This window comes from Psammomys obesus, unplaced genomic scaffold (assembly GCF_907164565.1).
Source record: "Psammomys obesus unplaced genomic scaffold, mPsaObe1.curated_primary_1811, whole genome shotgun sequence".
In the NCBI taxonomy this organism is placed as follows: Eukaryota; Metazoa; Chordata; class Mammalia; order Rodentia; family Muridae; genus Psammomys; species Psammomys obesus.
This window is the reverse complement of record NW_026591598.1, coordinates 290806-310233: the sequence shown is the minus strand read 5'-3', so window position 1 is coordinate 310233 and position 19428 is coordinate 290806. Positions and strand designations below refer to the sequence as shown.

The following is a 19428-nucleotide window of genomic DNA, read 5'->3' as shown; positions in this document are numbered from 1 at the left end:
CTCGTGCGGCGCGGGCTCCCCGCCCCGCCGCCTACGCAGCCGGAGCGGCGCGGGCCGCCTTCTCGGGCCTCACGTGCTCGGCGCCCGGGCGCACACCCACCTCGGACCCGCGCTGAGCCGGCGCACCCACGTGTGCGCCGAGGGCGGCGGCCGGGGCCCGCGGGCCGGATCCTGGACCGGCTTCCAGGGCCCCCCGGTGATGGGACGTTGTTGTGCTTTGTTTTCCAGCAACGAAGGTTTTGGGAACAGTAAAATGGTTCAATGTAAGGAACGGATACGGTTTCATCAACAGGTGAGCTGCCGGGGTAGGAAGGCCGGGCCCTCCTCCTGCATGGGCAATCGCCAGGGCCACCACGGGCCTGACAGGGAGGGGCTCGGGACCTTGGTGTTCCTCCTTGGGTGACGGGAGCCGTGGGTCCGTGGGGCTTGCTTTGTTTTGCCGTTAAATACCGATCTCGAGCTAGCCTCAAAGTATGGCACAAAGCAGGTCAAGGCAAGCGCGGCCCGTGAGCCGTGCCTTAACAGTTACCTTGCCCCAAACTGAGGCAACTCCGGGCTGAGCACGTTTTTTAACCTTGACATCCTTTTCCGCTTGGTTGAAATTGCTACGTAAAAATGTGACCCGCTAATTAACATGCAGGTGATTTTTCACCTTATTAACCTTTCGGGGAGCGTGATTTGACATGTCAGGTGCCTGAGATGGTATCGGTTCTGTAAGGTTATGTTGCCTTTGTTTAGGCCACTCAAATATGCGATCCATTTAGTCCCTCGAGCACATTCTCTATGGACCTCCTTTAGCCGGAGAGGGAGGGCTCTTATTTGTCCAGACGGCAAGTATTAGGTTTGAAAGGAAATGGTTCTTCCTCAATTTTTATTTCTCCTACTTCCTTGTTAGGGAATCATGCTGATCAAATCAATTTTTGTTAGGCTTAGCTGTAGCTTATTGGAGTGGCCTTAAGCCCTTGGGAACTTAACCTTTATTGTATTTGGCTTAGAGTTGTAAACTACATCTTCATAGATCCAGAAAATGGTTTGTAGCCCGCGGTGGTGAGTGCAGGCAGTGCACTGTGGGCTCCCTTGTGAGCCCGGCATCTTTTTCAAGATGGCTGCCAAGGCTAGTACAGTTGCATGGGTGTAGAGCACCGCGAGTGCCAACAGCAATCCTGGCCGTACAGCTGTGAGACTTGGCGCCATTTCAGCATTTTCTCTTACATACTTGCTTAGAAGGCGTTAAATAAGTAGATGGTGAAAAGAACGCTTAAGAGTGACACAGAGCGCTTTTGAGGTGGACACTACCAAATGGGCAGCTAGGCTTTTAAAAATAACGGAGTGATGGAGAAAAACGTTCATTGATGAACTATATGGTGTTGTGGAAACACTTAAGCAGAAGTGATTACAATCACTTAATGGTCTGTTCTCTACAGTTGCAATTAGAGGGAAACATTTTGTTTTTCCAGTCTAGGATTTCTACTGTCACAGGCTGTTTGCTTTCCTGACCAATGCTACATTTTCCATGTTTTTTCAGTCGGTTACTAGTGAGCTGCTTGTGTGTGGTTGTTTTCCTGGTGGCTTTTAAGCTGATCATTATTCATGCTTTGGTTGAGATTTCCATCCTAAAAGTCCCAGATGATGCTGGGAATAGTCTGTACTCTACCTTCCAAAGGACAGTTCTAAGCCTTGGCTCATTGTAGCTAGCTAGCTAGCTATCCATCCCTCCTTGGTAGCCTTTCCAGTTGGGTAAATTGGTTTTGTATGTATGCATTTAATAAATTTTAGCATTTGCCTAGGCTTACCACATTTTAAAAGCAGTTTTAATCCAAAATGAGTATCCTGCAGTCAGTGTTTGTGCATTGTGTAGATTAGTCATTGATCATGGCCTTAGTATCCGCTTAGTTGATCATCCTTCTGGGCAAGTTAAATGTAATTGGCTTTTTTGAAGAGTCTTTGTTAGACTATCTTAACCTCAGTTACTGGTTTTAACTAGTTAAATGTGTTTTATTTCTAAGCAGGCCATTATATTGATGCTGTTTTTAATGAGATAATACTATGAAGTTTTTCCAGTGAACTAGAGGTTTGTCCTAATTAGGAAAAGTGTAGGATACCAAATGCTGGAAACACTTGACTCCAGAGGTGCTCAGTCTGTGTAAGATACGGTATTCGAAATGCACTGTGAATTCTGGATTGTGCATTCTAGGTTCTTCAGCTGTTTGATCTCTTCTGCCTTTAATAAAGGGGTTGTTATAGCCTGAATTACTATAACTTGGTCAGAATTCTTTGTCCTAAGGCTCCCTCCTTCCCCCCACCCCCAAGTGCTGTTGGTTTTATTGTAAATTTTTCAAATAAAGGGCCTGGGCATGTAACTCCATTGGTATAGAGTGTTTGTCTAGTGTGCCTGAAGTCCTGGGTTTGACCCAAATCACTGCATAGAAAAGCATATTGATACATGCATGTAATCCCAGTAGTCATGCTCTGCTACTTAGGACAGTTTAAGGACAGTCTGGATTACATACCAAGACCCTGACCTTAAAAAAAAAATGCTTGTGTTGGTGGTACACGCCTTTAAACACCAGCACTCACTCAGGCAGAAGAGTAGAGTTTCAAGGACAGTCAATGCTCTGTAGAGACCCTGTCTCAGAAAAACAAAAAAGTAAAATGGGAACCATAGAGGTTTTAGAGTAGCAAAATTCTTAGTTTCCTAGAGACACTATCCTCTAGGAATTGAAAGAATTAAATTTGTTTTGTCTCTTTGAATGCTGTGTCCCTCCTCCCAAAACAGCATGTGACTTAGTTTATTTGCACCCTTTCCCAAATTCCCGTTTCAGTTTATTAGATGTAGAGAGTGGTCCATGCTCCTGAAACATTGTTAGGTAAGCAGCGAATCAAGAACATTTTTTCAGTGGAATGTGCCTTTTACAGTGGCAAGAGTTAGGGGCTTGGGTTTGTAGCTCAATGGTAGGATTTATTTTCTCTCATTTTTTCTTTCAACCATACTCTGTTAAGAGAAACGTTTACATGCATGTTTGTGTGCGGGCATGCCTGTGCTACCAGCACTTGTATGCAGGTCAGAAGACAGACTGCATCTGAATTTTTACATAGGCTCTGGGGATTCAAATTTTGTCAGGTTTGCACTGCACGCACTGTCTCCAGCTGAGCCCTCTCCCTGGTCCACTCTTCATTACAAGACTCACTCCCATTTCTGCCTGACTTGTGTACATAGACCTTTTTAAGCTATGTTCTAAAAAGCTTAGCTTTATGTCCTGGCTCTAATTTGTCTGTTAGTCTTCCTCTAGGGGTCCTTCATTTGGGGTTTACATGTATGTATATAACTAGTGACTGCAATAACAATAAGTTATTATTGTTTACTAAGTTTGTTATTACTAAGTTTGTTATTAAGTGATTAAGATGATCTAATTGATTTACTCAAAAGCCTTTGAGGATTTAGGTGCTGTTCCTTGGAAAGGTTTGAGTGATATGTCCCATTAAAAAACAAGTAGTAGAGGCAGGATTTGAACTTAGTATTCTGGAGTATTTGTTCAACTGCTGTGTTACATGAAAGCCTTGAAAATAGATCCTAGCCATTTTCAGTTTGGCGCTTGTCCACATACTTACAGATAATTTCTTAGGGTAACTGGCTATTTTTAGCTATTTAAAGACTTCACAAGTGATCTACACTGGAGTTTTTGTTTGTTGACAATAGTCCTCAGGTATGACAGGTGACCCTTTACTGTATTTCATAAGGTCTGGAGTTGCTGCAAATTCTAGTTTAGTGTGCAAGTCAGTTTGCAAATTAAAGAACTTCCTTACTATCCTTTACTGAGATTGAGGTACAGTTGAGGAATTTAGGGTTTTGTTTGTTTGAGACAGGGCTTTTCTGTGTAGCTTTGGCTGTCCTGCACTCATGTTGTAGACCAGTCTGGCCTTGAACTAACCAAGATCCACCTGACTGCCTCCCAGAGTGCTAGCATTACAGGCTGCCCCACCCAGCTGTTTTTGAGTTAAGAAAATGGGTCTTTTGAGAGGAGTTGCTGAGATTATAGGTGTGTGCCACCAGACCTGGTGTACATCTTGGTTGGTTGGGGTGTTTGTTTGTTTGTGACAGGGTTTCTCTGTGTAGCCCTTGCTTGTCCTGAAACTAAGGGATTTGCCTGTCTGCCTCCGGGATCAAAGGTGTTTATCACCACACATGGTTTGGTAGTGTATTGGTAGGAGGTGAGGGCTCCTTTTTACTTAGTTGAGATCTGGCAGGGTGGGCAGGTGGTTAGTCTTCATACTCTGTGGTAATAATAGGACCGGAAGTGACACATTAAAATGATTCAAGAAAGCCCACTTGGGCATAGCCATGAAGACCAACCCCTCTGAAGGTGCTTGAAATGCAAAAGGGAATTCTGGGGAAAGTAAGGGTTGGGGTCCAGCTCATCGAGAACAGCATGAAAAATCACAGTTTTTGCCATGACTGCTTGAGCCTCATTGAGGGAAAAGCGAAACTCTGGTTGCTGGGTGGTAGTGTTCCTAGAGCCCACTTTCAGGTTAGGTATAGTTAGTGTGTCTCTTGGCCCTGTGGGAAGGAAAGACAAGAAGTGTAAGTATTGATGGTAGTAATACATTTTCATATTCCAAAAATAAAGCTGAAGTTTTTTTGGGGGGAAGGGGTTGAGACAGGATTTCTCTGTAGCCCTGGCTGTCCTGGAGCTCTGTAGACCAGGCTAGCCTCACTCAGAGATCTGAGCACTGGGATTAAAGGTGTGCACCACCGCTTGCTGAGTCTATATTGTAATACTGCATAGCCCTGAAGTATTTTAATACAGTGTCCTTGATAAAAATGGACGATTTGTAGCTTGGAAAGGTTTTGAACAAAATTTCTTGAGCTTTTAAAGTCACCTTGGTTGTTTCTATCTCAGAAGTCTCTTAATGTGTGTTAGCTATTAAAATTGGTTTGCACAAGAAGGCCTGAGGACTCCCTTGACAGTAAGGAAGGGACATGTAAGAGGTTGTCTGATTGCTGGGACTCTTGGCTGCACAGAAGACTTGAAGAGTGAGCTACCTGTATTAACCACCCATCTTAAGATGATGGGAGTCAGCTGTTCACTTAGTCTCATCCTGTGGTGGAACTTTCCCTCCTTTTGCCAAGTAAACTCATTTATCCTTAAAATGCTCCAGAAAAAGCAGTGAGTATATTAGCCTGCTGTTTTCCTTATACTGAGACTGTAGTTAGAGTTAGGTGGCCTTCAGCTTTGTCAAAATCCTTGGAAGCATTTATGGTCATGTCTGAGAAATATGCCTACCTAGACAACAAATAAAGAGTCAAGTGGGATTTGTGATTTTAGGGCAAGTTTCAAGGCTTGGAAAAAGTACTTCATTAATATTTTGCTTGTCAATTCCCAGCAGTATGATGGATATTTCTCTAAGGAAGCTCCATTTGTTTGTTTGTTTGTTTGTTTATTTATTTTGTTCCTGTTAAGTTTGCTTTTAACTTTAGGAAATTGGGTCTGAGTAGGTTGAATAGAAGCAGTAATTGTAGAGAGCTAGGGTTTGATTGATAACCCAATACATGTTTTAGAGGTTTACTTAATAAAACTCTTAATATATTGCTGTGTAGTTTGTGGCACAGATAGTAATGAAGCGGGGAAGCTGCATTTGTTTGACCTACACCAGGAAAGCATATAGGAATTCTTGTTACTGCTAGTCATCCTACAATTAGAAGAAACACATGTTTTTATCTGCCTCGAAAAGTAAGATATGGGCTGAAAGGTGGTGGCTAAGTGGATGAGTGATGTTTACAGGTTAATCTTCAGTAATACAGGCTGCTGTATATACCATGCACCACATTTGCCTGGTCCTCACAGAGCCCATAAGGGTATTGACTCTTGGAACTGGAGTGGCAGGTGGTTTGTAAGTGTTGGGATTCAAGCCTGGTTCTCTCAACCACTGAGCCATCTCTGCACCTCCTTCAGTGTTTTCCCTCAGTCATTAATAAGCTGTAACTACATTCATTTAGTGTGTTGAAACCGATGCTTTTTCATCTTGGATGAAATTGGAATTGTCACTCTTCCCTGATATCTACCGACACTCTGATAATCTTCAGTAGGCTGGTCTAGTCACTGCTAGTAGCTGCTGTGTTTGTGGTTTAGATTTCTATATTTCTGTGTGTATCCACAAAATAATAGGAAATGGCACTGTCATATTGCCAGCATTATGGCAAAATTATAGCTATTTTTAAAAGCTATCCTAACTAGATATATAACATTTTATGACTCTGGGTTTAAGTTGAGGCCAGTCTGTTTTATGTATTGAGACTATGTATGTCTAAATATATACAAACAATAGACAGCAAATTTTAAATAGGTAAGAATAAGTTTAGGTTTCACATACTGAGTTTAATATGAAAACATAGTAGGGTATTGGTTTGGTAGCAGCATGTGTCTGTTATATAAGTCCTGGGTGTTCTGGAACTAACAAATTGATGCCAGCCTGGTCTACAGAGCAAGTTGCAGGACAGCCAAGGCTACACAGAGAAACCCTGTCTCAAAAAAAAAAAAAGATTTGCAATTGTTCTGTTCCAGCAAATCAGTGGTGTTGTGGAAATTTGAAGTCATTTTGAATGAATTCTTTTGTGCGGTCTTTGCTTTTCAATAGTATGTCAGTGGTATCTTTGATCATTAAAAACTAAAATATCAATATTAGAAGTAATACTGAGCCATTTCTCTGGCTTACTAATAGTGAAGAGGGTGGAGTGGGACTCTAATGGAGAAGTTTGTTTGTCCAAGTGGTTTTTCAGGTCCCTAATGAATTCTTGCTTTCAGTTTCCAATTAGTCTGTTTCTTCCATTTTTGTCCCAGGAAAGCCTAAATATCTTCATTAGGTGGTCCTTTAGTCTTAAGACTTGTTCAGTTGCTGTCTGAACTTTGACCTAGTATGCTGGGCTCCACTTATTCAGATGTTCATACAGTCAACTGCTGCATTTTATTTATATACAATAATTTTATCACACCATATTCATCTAAGGAAGGATACTGTCTGGTTTCCTGGTAAACTCCTGTAGCTAAGGTCAGCCAGCACTGTGGAAGCTGGGATAGAACTCTGAAGATCAGGCTGGGCTTGAGACTGTCAAAAATATAAAGCTTTGCTTGTCTGTGAAGGGGGGGTGAAAAAGGAAAGGGATATGTGTGCTATAAACAAACAGCAATTGTTAGGTGAAAGTGAAGTGTGCATTATTTACATTGTTTCATTCTCTGTTTCTGGGGGCTTCTTTGTGTGTTTTTTGTTTGTTTGTTTTACCTTGGAGGATTTGGAGGTTAGAAATGGTGAGGAGGAAGTGAGAATGACTACTGTTAGTAATATTGGTTTATAGATAAAGGTGTGTGCGCTAGGTTATTTATTGTTAATGTTTAATAAGTAAGGAGTGAGAGGTGTTAGTTTTCACGTCTGTACATGTTGGCTTAATCTTACAGGTAGTGAGTGGGCTTATTGCTATTTATTTCTAGTAATTTACTCTTTAAAACAGTTCATGGAGCTTACATTTTCACTGTAATTTTTTCTGTCCCCCTAACAGTGAGAGGGTAAAGCTGATCAATAAAGGTATGCAAATTAGTTTCTCTAAGGTTCCCAATGTTGTTGCCCCTGCCCACACTTAAAAGTTAAAATGGCAAATTATTTTAACATTATTTTCCTAGACAGCTAGGAAGTCAGGAAATTGGAGGTGTCCACTGCCTTGGGTACTGAAACATGCATTCAGGCTTTTCACTTGTTAAATCTTGTTCTGTCTTGCAGGAATGACACCAAGGAAGACGTATTTGTACACCAGGTGAGTGCTTATGTAGATTCTCTGCACTTCTGGTGCCAGGCTTGTGGGTGTGTTCTCAGCTGTGGTTCTTTGCTAAAAGTTAAGTCCAAGGATGAGTTTATGTAGTCCTGATTCTGAGAGAGTAAAAAAATGACTAAAGTGTAGAATGAAGCATTGCATTGGTGAATCCACTTAATTTTAAAAGGTTTTGATTAGGGTTTCATTAATAATTATAGCTTTAAAGTGTTGAGTCTGTTCAACTAATGGCACTCAGTTTTCATACCTAGTTTCAGACAAATAACCACCATGAGTCTAAGCTTGAATAATGTTTCTATAAATAAACAGAAACACTGGCAAGACATTTCCAGATGCTGTTAGGAGTCAGGTCTGCCTTTGGTAAGGACGAATCTTTATGGGACAGCCACAGAACAGTTACCTGAAGAAAATAGGAAACCAAAACCGGTAGGGCAGGCAGTTCTTTTTATTTTTCCTAAAGCATTTTAAAATAGTAGTGTGTTCTGTTTTCACCTTTAGAGTTCTCACCAATAGTTTAACATTAAGTGGAAAGCATCTCAGAAGAGTTGTTATTGGTCAGGAAATAACTTTAGTTTGCTGCCAGTGTTTTTGGAGGAGAAAACTTACATTTGGCTAACAGAAACTACATATTGGGGGCTGGAGAGATGGCTCAGTTGTTAAGAGCACTGTCTGCTCTTCTAGAGGTCCTGAGTTGAATTCCCAGCAGCCACCTATAGTGTGATCTATGCCCCCTTCTGGCATGCAAGTGTACATGCAGATAATAGTACTCACATACATCAGATAAATAGATAGATCCTAAAAGAAGTTACATACCGACTAGAAGAATGACTGGACATTGAAGAATTAAGAATTATTGGTAAAGTCAGATGCTACCAAGTTAGTGGTACACTGCCACGGTCAGGCTTGTCTCCATAAAATGAAGTAGGTTAGGGAATAATGTCATTGCCTAATCAGCTTTTTACTAGGACTGTTTACCCACTATTGAAAGTTATTTTCAGATATCACTTTAAAAGACCTAGAGTCCGTTTTCTTTGCTCGCCATTATTCAGATAGCTAAGAGCTCAGGTGGCAGCATCCTCCTTAGGAGAGGTTAACAGGTTGGCGTTTTGTAGCTCCTTGAAGTAACCCTACACAGCATTTTGAGTCAGAAGGGAAAGTCCTGTAGGTTTCTAGTATATCCAAAATCCTATGGAATATAAGTATGTAAACATTCAAATTCTAAATGTAAATTAACTAATCAGACACAGGATTTTTTTTTTTTATCATTAAAAGATTAATGTTCTTGTTTGGGTAAGTTAACTGTTAACCTATTCCTGTTACATGTTGAAAATAGTATGTAGACTTAACAGACAAGCAGCCAGGCTTGTTAGTCTTGCTGTCACTGGCAACCATAAAAGATTGGAAAGGGGCTAAAGATGAATACTAATATATTTGGGGATTTTATGTATACTTCTGCTATCCCCTTTGACTGCAAGTAATTGAGAGTTGGCTATATATAAAAGGTATGAAACTACAGCAGTTCAGATGACAGATGAGATCAATTATTTGACTCAACTCACCCAGTTGTATTTTACATCCACAAAGTGTCACCAATATGCTTTCCTATTTATTTTGCAAGTGGTTTAAACATGGAGTTGTTCTTGGGACTTGGCTGCTGAGGTCGTGGTGGTGTATCAAGTAGACTGCCGTTCTGGGCACCGGAGCTTAATTGGCCTCAGATTTGTTGGTTGTCCTGCCTCCTCTGGAATGGAAATGCATGAGTGATCCTGTAATGGATACTGCTGTGGTGTGGAATGAACGTGGGATTTGGAGTCCCAAGACCTGGATTTAGAAAAGTTCCCCTGCCACTTATTAGCTGTGTGACCTTGGGCACTTCATAATTTTTTAAGCCCTATATAATTAAGACTTTTAACTGTTTTCTGGGGAGGTGATAACCAACAGTCCCATATAGAGAGAAAAATAAAGAGTGATATAGATACATGTGAAATGCATTTCCATGGAAGTATTCATAGATAGGATGGAAGGGATTTTGGTTGACATTTGTAATTGAGTTTGATATGGTAAAGGGTCAAGAGTTGGTAATGGTCAAAGTTGAAGCATGTAAAACTAAACTCGCCTGTCATCTAAACTGGCTATGTGTTGGGCTAGCTTCTACTATTAAGTGCAGTCTTTGGGGGATAGATGGAGACTTCATTTTGTTCCAAGCTTTACATGTGATGCTTTTCTAAAAAGCATCTTACACATTGTTGTGTCTGTCTTGAGTATTATATTATTTTAGTTTTGTAAATAGTGGTAAAATGCTGGGGCCTTGTAAGATTGGAGTCTTTTGGTTGAGGTTGGGGGTAACCTTGGTCCCTGCTTTTCTAAATTATTGATAGTTTGGTCTTATGTAAAGCAAATGTTAAGTATATATCCAAGCTAAAAATGATATTGACGCTGGTACATTTTGAATGAAAAAGCACATTCTTCTCCCCTGTTAATCTATTTTTGGAATGATATTACTAGACTGCCATAAAGAAGAATAACCCCAGGAAGTACCTTCGCAGTGTAGGAGATGGAGAGACTGTGGAGTTTGATGTTGTTGAAGGAGAAAAGGTGAGGATGCTTTTGTGTAAAGGTTTGACTTCGGTATGGAAATCATTTGGAGATGTCATCCGTGCGGATGGTGGCTCTAATTGGATGGATGATGTGTTCTGGTGACCATGAACACAGGTACATCGAGCCTAATGTGCTGGCTGCAGTTAGAGAGCAGTCTCTTCAGAACAGTGAGGAGCTGATGATGTAGTCATTCTTATGCACCCACTGCCCATGCAGACGACCCCTCCATTTTGTTTTCTCTTGGGTTGTTTTTTTTTTCCCCCTCCCCAGTTTGTGTGAAATTTATTGAATATCTGGATTTCCTTCATTATTGTCAATAAATAATGACTTTTGTAGGGTGCGGAGGCAGCAAATGTTACAGGCCCTGGAGGAGTTCCAGTTCAAGGCAGTAAATACGCAGCAGACCGTAACCATTATAGACGCTATCCACGTCGTAGGGGTCCTCCACGCAATTACCAGCAAAACTACCAGAATAGTGAGAGTGGGGAAAAGAACGAAGGATCGGAAAGTGCTCCTGAAGGCCAGGCCCAACAGCGCCGGCCCTATCGCAGGCGAAGGTTCCCACCTTACTACATGCGGAGACCCTATGGGCGTCGACCACAGTATTCCAACCCTCCTGTGCAAGGAGAAGTGATGGAGGTAAGTGCCAAAACGTAAAAAGGATTAACAGCATTTTTCTGTTGTAGAGAGTTGAACCTGGGCCTTGAGCATGCTAGGTAAATGCTGAGTGAGCAGCAGCCCTCCCTATTCCTGTAACAGCTTTTAAGAAAGAATTCTCCCCTGGAAATTTTTTTCCTAAGTCTGTCTGTTAACCACAGAATGTACTTTTGATTGTGAAGAAACACCAGGCTTGTTAATTTATGTTGTGATCATAATAATTAGATGTCTTGCATCAAGAGTTGGAATTTATCTGGTCCGTAGTGGTGTGTGCCTTTAATCCCAGCACTCTGGAGGCAGGGGCGAGTGAACTCTTGAGGTTGGCCTGGTCTACATATATCAAGTTCTAGTACATCTGGGGGCCATGTAGTGAGACAAAACAGCAAAAGTTTGAATTTGCCTGATTGGGATTTTGTTATTGAACCAATATTTTCTAATGTCTTTTCAGGGTGCTGACAACCAGGGTGCAGGAGAGCAAGGTAGACCAGTGAGACAGAACATGTATCGGGGTTACAGACCACGATTCCGCAGGTATGCCCCATCGTAACCTGTTTCTGTTAATGCCCTTCAGCCAGATGTTAGGCCTCTCTAGCATTGTGCTTCCTGAGTTGAAACTTTACATTCTCTTTCACTGATTTGTGAAAGAAGTGACTTTGAAGTTAGTAATCTTTGCAAGTTTATTCTTTGTATGTTGGGTACTGCTTTAAAACAGCTTGTTTTAGAATTGTGTACTGAGGTCTACTTTATGTGAGATTTTGTTTTTATTTTTAAAGCAAGGGTGTGGAATTTCAAATTGTCTATCCTTGAGAAGATAATAGTTCAAACAGCGGTCTCTAAAGCATGCTTACTTGGAGAAGAAAGGTGAGGGTGATCTTGTAAGCACTGGGAAGTGTCTGCTGCCTATCACAGCATACAAGAGTCAGCCTGAGCCCACACAAAGCCTGTCTACCTACTTTACTTTAGTATAGAAAGCCCTGTGTAATAGGTATTTTAGGAAAAAAGAAACTATTAGAATGATTGAGGAAAAGCTTAGTGAGCACTAATTCTGTTGGACTTTCAGACAGTGTTGCTGATAGCATATTGCTGTCATAGCATAGTATAGTCTCATTTGTGGCTAGAGCTTTAGGTGTTAAACCCAATGAGGTTATATATAGCTATATAACAATAGCACGTCCTACAAACATGGAGTCTGCGTTTCTCATCCCCACCACAGAATTTGGGATTGAATCCCATGACAAGCACTCACCAGTTAGTTTTCGTCCTGACTTTTTTTCCTTCCCAATGTGTGTGGTGTGTTTGTATGTCGACATGGAACGTCTTTCTGTCAGTTTTTGGACTGGATCTGGAACTCATTGAGTTAGACTGGCTGGCCAATAAGCTCTTGGTTTCTGGCCCTGATGCTGGTATTACAGGCATTGTCAACCACCAAGCTTTTTGTGTGGTTGTGGTGATCTGAATACAGGTCCTCATATTTGGTTGGTGAGCACTTCACCACCTGAGCAGTATCTCAGATCCTCCCCCTGGGTTTTTGTTGTTGTTTAATACAATTTAACTGAATTGCCTGTACTGCTAGCCTCAAACGACTGTAGCTAAGATGAAGGGCATGCACCATGGTACCCAACATGGTCATGTCTGAGGTTATTTGCCATGTGGTGGTGTGATTTATTTTTGAGGCAGTGTTTCTCCTGCCGATTCTGCCTGGCCCAAGCCTCAAATTGCTTGCCTCTTCCTGAGGCCTACAATTAAAAGTTATGCACCACCACACCTGCCAGTCGGTGTTTTTACTTGTTTGTGTGGAGGCAGAGTTTTTCTTTGTATGTAGCCCTGACTGTTGTGAAACACTCTGTAGGTCAGATTACTCTCAAATTCAAAGATAGAGTCAGACCCACCTGCCTCTACCTCCTAAGTGATAATAGTAAAGTCCTGCGTTTTTACTTAAGCTGAACAGAGAGCCGGGCAGTGGAGGGAGAGGCAGGCAGACCTCTTGAGTTTGAAGGTAGCCTGATATACAAAGGTGAATTGCAGGACAGCCATGGCTATACTGAGAAGCCCTTTCTTGGGGAGTAGTAGCAGGGGGATTGTGGTGGGGTACAGTGTGAACATATTTTTTAGATTTATGTTATTTGCATGTGTGTCCAACACATGTGTGGCTGTCACCCTTGTGGTCAGAGGCCAGATCCCTGGAGCTGATGTTAAGAACAGGTAGTTGTGGGTGCTGGGAACAGAACACAAGAGCTCTTAACCACTGGATCATCTCAACAACCCCCTAGTGGGTGTTATTTTATTGTGTTTATTCTTGTCCATTTTTTGGTGGCTCTTACAATGCCACACCCTCTACAACATAAGTATAAAGCATGTTCTTAAAGCAGTCTCTATGTCAGTCTACGGGTGTCGGGTGTCAACAACAGAATATTCTTGTTTATTACACTATAGAACTTCTCAAAATATCTTCCTGGTTTCACTGGTATTTTGAGCAAAACACTTTTTTGGTAGTATTTTTAGTCGTATGCTTGCCTTCTGTAAAGATAGAAATTGCAACTTTTAAAAGTTCTTTGATTTGTTACAGCTGATATTTCTAATTTTTGAAATTAATTTTGGAAAGTGTTTTTTTGTTTATTTCTTCATATATATGAAAATTTTACCTATATGTAATTATGTCCGGTGCCCATGGAAATCAGAAGAGCATGTAGGTTCTTCTGAAATTGGAATTACAGTTTGTTATGATAATATTGAATGCTGGGAATCAAACACTGGTTGTCTGTAAACAAGTATTAACCATGGATCTATCTCTCTAGCCCCTTGAACTTATTTTATGGTAACACATTTTTTTTTTTAAAGTGTAGGATTTTTCAACCATGCCACAAATTGGTCACTTCCAATAGATAGCTTGTCGGTTTAAGTGTTAAAGTAGTAAACGAAACATGCTGTTCCTCGTGCACAAGTACATGCTATAAAACTCTAATTGTGTGTTCATGAGCAAACTAAAAGAAATTTTAAGAATGGGTCTGGAGAGATAGAGCCAAGGTTAAGGGCATTGGCTGCTCTTTCAGAGGTCCTGAGTTCATTTTCCAGCAACCACATGGTGGCTAACAATGATAAATAATGAGATCTAGTGCCCTCTTCTGTTGTGTAGGCACACGTGCAGGTAGAACACTATATACATAATAAATACATCTTTTTTAAAAAGACATGTGGAAAATATAAGATGGAAAGGAAACAAGTATCAGTAAGAAAATGTGGAGTCAAGGATTTTAGAAATGGTAGATTTAAAGTGCAGTTGAAGGATAGTTATTAGCAAGAAAATAAGTTGAGTCAAAAGTTTTGAGTCAGTGCACTAGCATGGTTCTGTTTCCAGGCGTTTGAGCAGTAGGCTCAGCTTTATTGGCCTTGGTATCCTTCTCATACACGTTGAGAGTAACTTACATTTTTGCTAAGCTGTCTGAAAGACCACTTAAAAAAAGTCAGTGCAACAAAATATTAGCACTTGTGGTTGGCTAACAGAGGAAAGCTGTTACTCTTCCTCAGATTATATAATACTCATTTCAGGGGCCCTCCTCGCCAAAGACAGCCTAGAGAGGATGGCAATGAAGAGGACAAGGAAAATCAAGGAGATGAGACCCAAGGTCAGCAGCCACCTCAACGTCGGTATCGCCGCAACTTCAATTACCGACGCAGACGCCCAGAGAACCCTAAACCACAAGATGGCAAAGAGACAAAAGCAGCCGATCCACCAGCTGAGAATTCGTCCGCTCCCGAGGCTGAGCAGGGCGGGGCTGAGTAAATGCCGGCTTACCATCTCTACCATCATCCGGGTAAGTGGGCATGCTTTGGCCTCTAGCACAAAAGAAACTAACAGTAATAAAGTAAGACAACCCATTTTATTACGGTGTTGTTCACTCTAATGCCAGTTAGACAGATGTCCCCCTTTAGATCCTAGTCTTGTAAGTTTTGACTGTGAGCTGCCTGCATTTCTGAATCAACTCTGAGATCTTGGCAAAAAGTTAAGCAAAGCCTTTTTCCCTGTGCTCTGAAGACAATGTTGTGCATTTCCAAGGTTTTGAAAAGTAGCCTTGCCAGGTGTAGTAGTGCCTACCCTTAATCCCAGCAGAAACAGGCAGATCTCTGATTTTGAAGCCAGCCTGGAAATCACAGGTCTGCTCCACTTAGTTTACATTTGGCTTTATTTGCTGGTTGTGGGAGTATTATCTTCTCCCCTCTGTCTATACTATACTAAGTGGCAGATGATCCCCCCATGCATTCACAGTGCATTATGCCCACTCCTGTTGTAGATCATCCTTAGGCCAAAGTAAAATCAGGTAGCTAAAATGTGATTGACATGACCCTACAGTGTGCTTCACTATCTGAAGATTTCAGAGGATGGTAATTAAATCAGGGTCTTTTCTTTGCAGTTTGGTCATCCAACAAGAAGAAATGAATATGAAATTCCAGCAATAAGAAATGAACAAAGATTGGAGCTGAAGACCTAAGTGCTTGCTTTTTGCCCGTTGACCAGATACACTAGAACTATCTGCATTATCTATGCAGCATGGGGTTTTTATTATTTTTACCTAAAGATGTCTCTTTTTGGTAATGACAAACGTGTTTTTTAAGAAAAAAAAAAAAAAGGCCTGGTTTTTCTCAATACACCTTTAATGGTTTTTAAATTGTTTCATATCTGGTCAAGTTGAGATTTTTAAGAACTTCATTTTTAATTTGTAATAAGTTTACAACTTGATTTTTTCAAAAAAAAAAAAGTCAACAAAATGCAAGCACCTGTTAATAAAGGTCTTAAATAATAGTCTGTCTAGTTTTGTCATAATTCAGTAACTTTCTGTCACTTCCAGATTCCAAAGTGTTTTGCAAATAAATAGGTAACACTGGTAATAACCCATTAATGGGAACATTTCCTGAAGATCAAAGTGTCAAGGTGCTTAATCTGGTGTCCATTTTTTTACTGTACAGATGGTTCATCTGTCAGGAATGCTCTGTAAGAAATTGGCTATAGAGGCTTGAGTCAGAAAGGTTTATTTATATAGTATTCTACCTGTGTGTGAGCCAGCAGGCCAGAAAGGGGCACAAGATCTCATTGTCGATGGTTGTGAGCCACCATGTGGTTGCTGGGAATTGACCTCAGGACCTTTGGAAGAAAAGGCAGTGCTCTTAACCTTGGAGTCATCTTTCCAGCCCTGGTAGAGAAGTTTTAGAGTGCTATGCAAGTCTTGGTGAGGTTTTTCTCTAGAAAAGCTCCATAGAGTACATTGGCATTGCCCTAAAGAACTGCTGGCTAGGGAAGAATGGCTGCTCTTTGTCAACCATGTCTTTTTTAATTTTTTAGGGCTATTCTTTGTAGTGGAACCTAATAAGAATTGGTGGAAGACTTCAGTCATTTTGTTGTAAATACACTGAGAGATATGTTAGTGTTGGCTAATAGCAGCCATGATAGTTTCTGAAAATACTGTTGCCAAGAGTAGCAACAAAAGAAGTTACTGTTAAGATATTTATAGGTGTGAGTGTATCCATAATGTAGACAGTATTAGTAAGACAATATTGAATGTGTGTAGGTGTTTGTGTTAATTTTGTAGAGAAACAACGGTGAGATGAATATACATATATGTATTAAAGAATTTACCAGGTCATTTTCATATTAAAGTAGTCACAACAGCTGGATCACCTGATAAATCTAGAATCTGGTAGTTACTCAGTCCTTGGAGCTAGGTGCCTCAGCAACCTTACCTCTTGCCAAGAACCTGGAAGGTTTCTGGAGAGCTTCCGTGAAAGACAGTAGAAGCTTTGGAGTACTGCTTCTGGTAACCAGCATGGAATCTGCTCAGCAGCAAAAGGGCAAACCCAGGGAGCAGTCTTCCTTCCACCGTGCCTGTTAATCTGCTCTGCTACAGAAGGTGCTGCCCCCAGTTTGGGATGGGTCTGACCATGTCAAGGCAATTAGGACAGGTGTCTCTTTGGATTGTGGTTCGCCATAGCCAGGGGACATGTGACAAATTGACATTAAAATTGACTATGGTCATAGTTGCTAAGGAAGATGACCAAGGGGATACAGTTTTAGAATGCCTTTGGATAACAAGGTGAAGTGACCAGATCTACAAGTCCAAGTGCGACTTGGGACAGAAATCCAAAAGAAAGGGTGTAAAACTAGGTGTTTTCATCAGTGGAAGTGAAGGGCGGGAGGAATTAATAAACAACATGGACAGATGTCATCCTATCTTAGATGGCTAGTGTCTGATGGATATCAGGAACCAGCTTGGAGTTGAGGTATGCTGATAGAAGTCTGCTGTGTGACAGACATGTGGCTAGTGGAGTTCATGGTCATGGCCAAGGAATAAATGGGGAGGACCAGAAAAAGATGTGATCCAAAGGGAGCTCAGACTCTGAAATGAAGCAATAGCATCAAAAACAAAGGTTAAGAATGTTACTGTGGGATGAGGCGTGGTGGTGTGGCACCTTTAAATTCCAGCACTTTGCAGAGGCAGGCAGAGCTGTGAGTTCAAGGACAGCCTGGTCCACAGCCAAGACCACACAGAGAAACCCTGTGGAAAAAGGAAAAGTTATTGCGCTTATTAATAACGAGGCTGCTGGTAAGGGCAGGCCTGGCTGTTCGTGCATACTGTCGTTGCCTGAGGGATTAGGGTTGCCGAAGTGGACAGCTAGCTTCCTGCTGCCTCTAATGGATGTTACTGCTGTGACAACACCATGGACAGGCACCTTATTTCAAAAAAGTTGGTCTGCCATAGTATCAGCAGGTTAGAATAGACTACTATAGTCTCACGATGTAGGTCAGGCTGGCCTTGGACAAGAGGTCCACCTGCATCTGCCCTTGCACTAGGACTATAAACATTTGCCACTGCACCCTGTAAGGGCTCACATCAATCCACAAGGCAGATCACAAACTCAAAATGGCTACAAGTCTTTGGAGATAGCAGCCCACTCCCAGGAACAATTTCCAGCAAAGCCACACCTAGCCTCTAAGCAGCCAAGTGGAGGCCCATGTTCATTAAAACCACACCATTTTCACAGGCCCTAGTCACCTTTTACCATACTTACTCTCCATGTCCAGTGAGTGTGAGTCCCATGTTGGCCACTCCAGACTGGTGTGCCTAGGCTTCTGACACCTGAGTCATCTGTGTAAGCTCTCTGCTACATGCTTTCCACCTTAGAACATAGAATGCAAGAGACGTAGCAAGGCCTGGTAGTACTCTTGAGGCAGGGGCAGGAGGATCTCCATAGCTCGATCTAGAACAGCCAGGACTCCATAGGCCCTGTCAGACTAATCTCAGTTCTTTGCAGAAGCCCGTGTCCTTTCTGTGTCCCACTGTTTGTTCCAGTTTCCTTTTCCTGGAACATGCTAGGCCACCATCCCAACCACAAGGTTTTTATGCATTTCCTTTTGGCTATAATAGTGTTCCTGCAGATAATCAAAGGACTTTTTCCCTCATTTCTTTAAACCCTTTGGTTTTGGAAGGCCATTTCTAATCCGTTTAAAAGTGGGATCTTCTGCCTGTGCACAGGTTCTCATGGTTTTCTGATTCCTTCTTCAGCTCATTGCTGGCACACAAATCATCTACATTATTTCCTTTCTGTCCCGGTAGAAGGTAAGCTCTTCAAGGGTAGGAGGTTTTATACTTTGCTTGCCAGATTCAGAACATAATATTGAAATGGGTTGAGAGTAAATGATTATCAGTGTTAAATAGGTTTGGCAGTGAGGTGGAGTGAGAGCTGTAGCCAGAAGGGAAGATGAATAATATGACTGTGTGGGTTAGACTGCTATTACATCATACTATAGCCTGGGGCCCTGAAGCTGCAGTTCTAAAGGTTGCCAAGTCCAAGATCAATTTAAGTTGTGATATGGCTTGACCTCACAAGAAAGGTTACTACCTTCCTGCTGTGTCAACAGGCAGAGAGGAACCCCACCCACCGAGGGCCCCACCCTTATGACCTCATCCATGCCAAATGGCTTCCTGCTATGGTTTGGATCTGGAATATACCCAAAAGGCTCACAAATTGACAGCAGCTCGCTTGCCCGTAGCACTATTTGGAGGGAGGGATGTATGTTGGGAGGTCACTTTACTAGGAGACATGCCTTCAAAGAGGATTGGTGTGTTGTTTTATTTGTTTTCTGTTTAGTGGGGGAGGGGGTTGTTTTTTTTCTTTAGTTTTTTTGAGACAGTTTCTCTATGTAGCCCTAACTGTCCTGGAACTCACCGTGTAGAGCAGGCTTGCTTCGAACTCAGATTCACCGTCTTTGCCTTCTGAGGACTGGGATTAAAGGCGTGTGCCACCACCATCTGGCCAAAGAGGACTGTGAGCCAGTCTTGTGTCTTGGACCATAAGGTAAAACAGCT

At 41.7% G+C, this 19428-nt stretch overlaps 1 protein-coding gene across 2 annotated transcripts in view; it reads left to right on the top strand.

Moving 5' to 3' along the window:
* Ybx1 (Y-box binding protein 1) overlaps nt 1-15869 on the top strand; it is a 16673-nt gene extending 804 nt beyond the window's left edge. The window contains exons 2-8 of one of the 2 annotated variants that reach the window (XM_055611218.1): nt 229-292; nt 7768-7801; nt 10322-10411; nt 10751-11053; nt 11520-11602; nt 14618-14883; nt 15481-15869. In XM_055611218.1, the coding sequence (XP_055467193.1) occupies nt 229-292; nt 7768-7801; nt 10322-10411; nt 10751-11053; nt 11520-11602; nt 14618-14852 (809 nt within the window). In that variant the 3' untranslated portion in view covers nt 14853-14883; nt 15481-15869. The remainder of the gene's footprint in view (nt 1-228; nt 293-7767; nt 7802-10321; nt 10412-10750; nt 11054-11519; nt 11603-14617; nt 14884-15480) is intronic. The other variant, XM_055611219.1, reaches the window with a different exon arrangement.
* Nucleotides 15870-19428: the final 3559 nt, after the last annotated feature.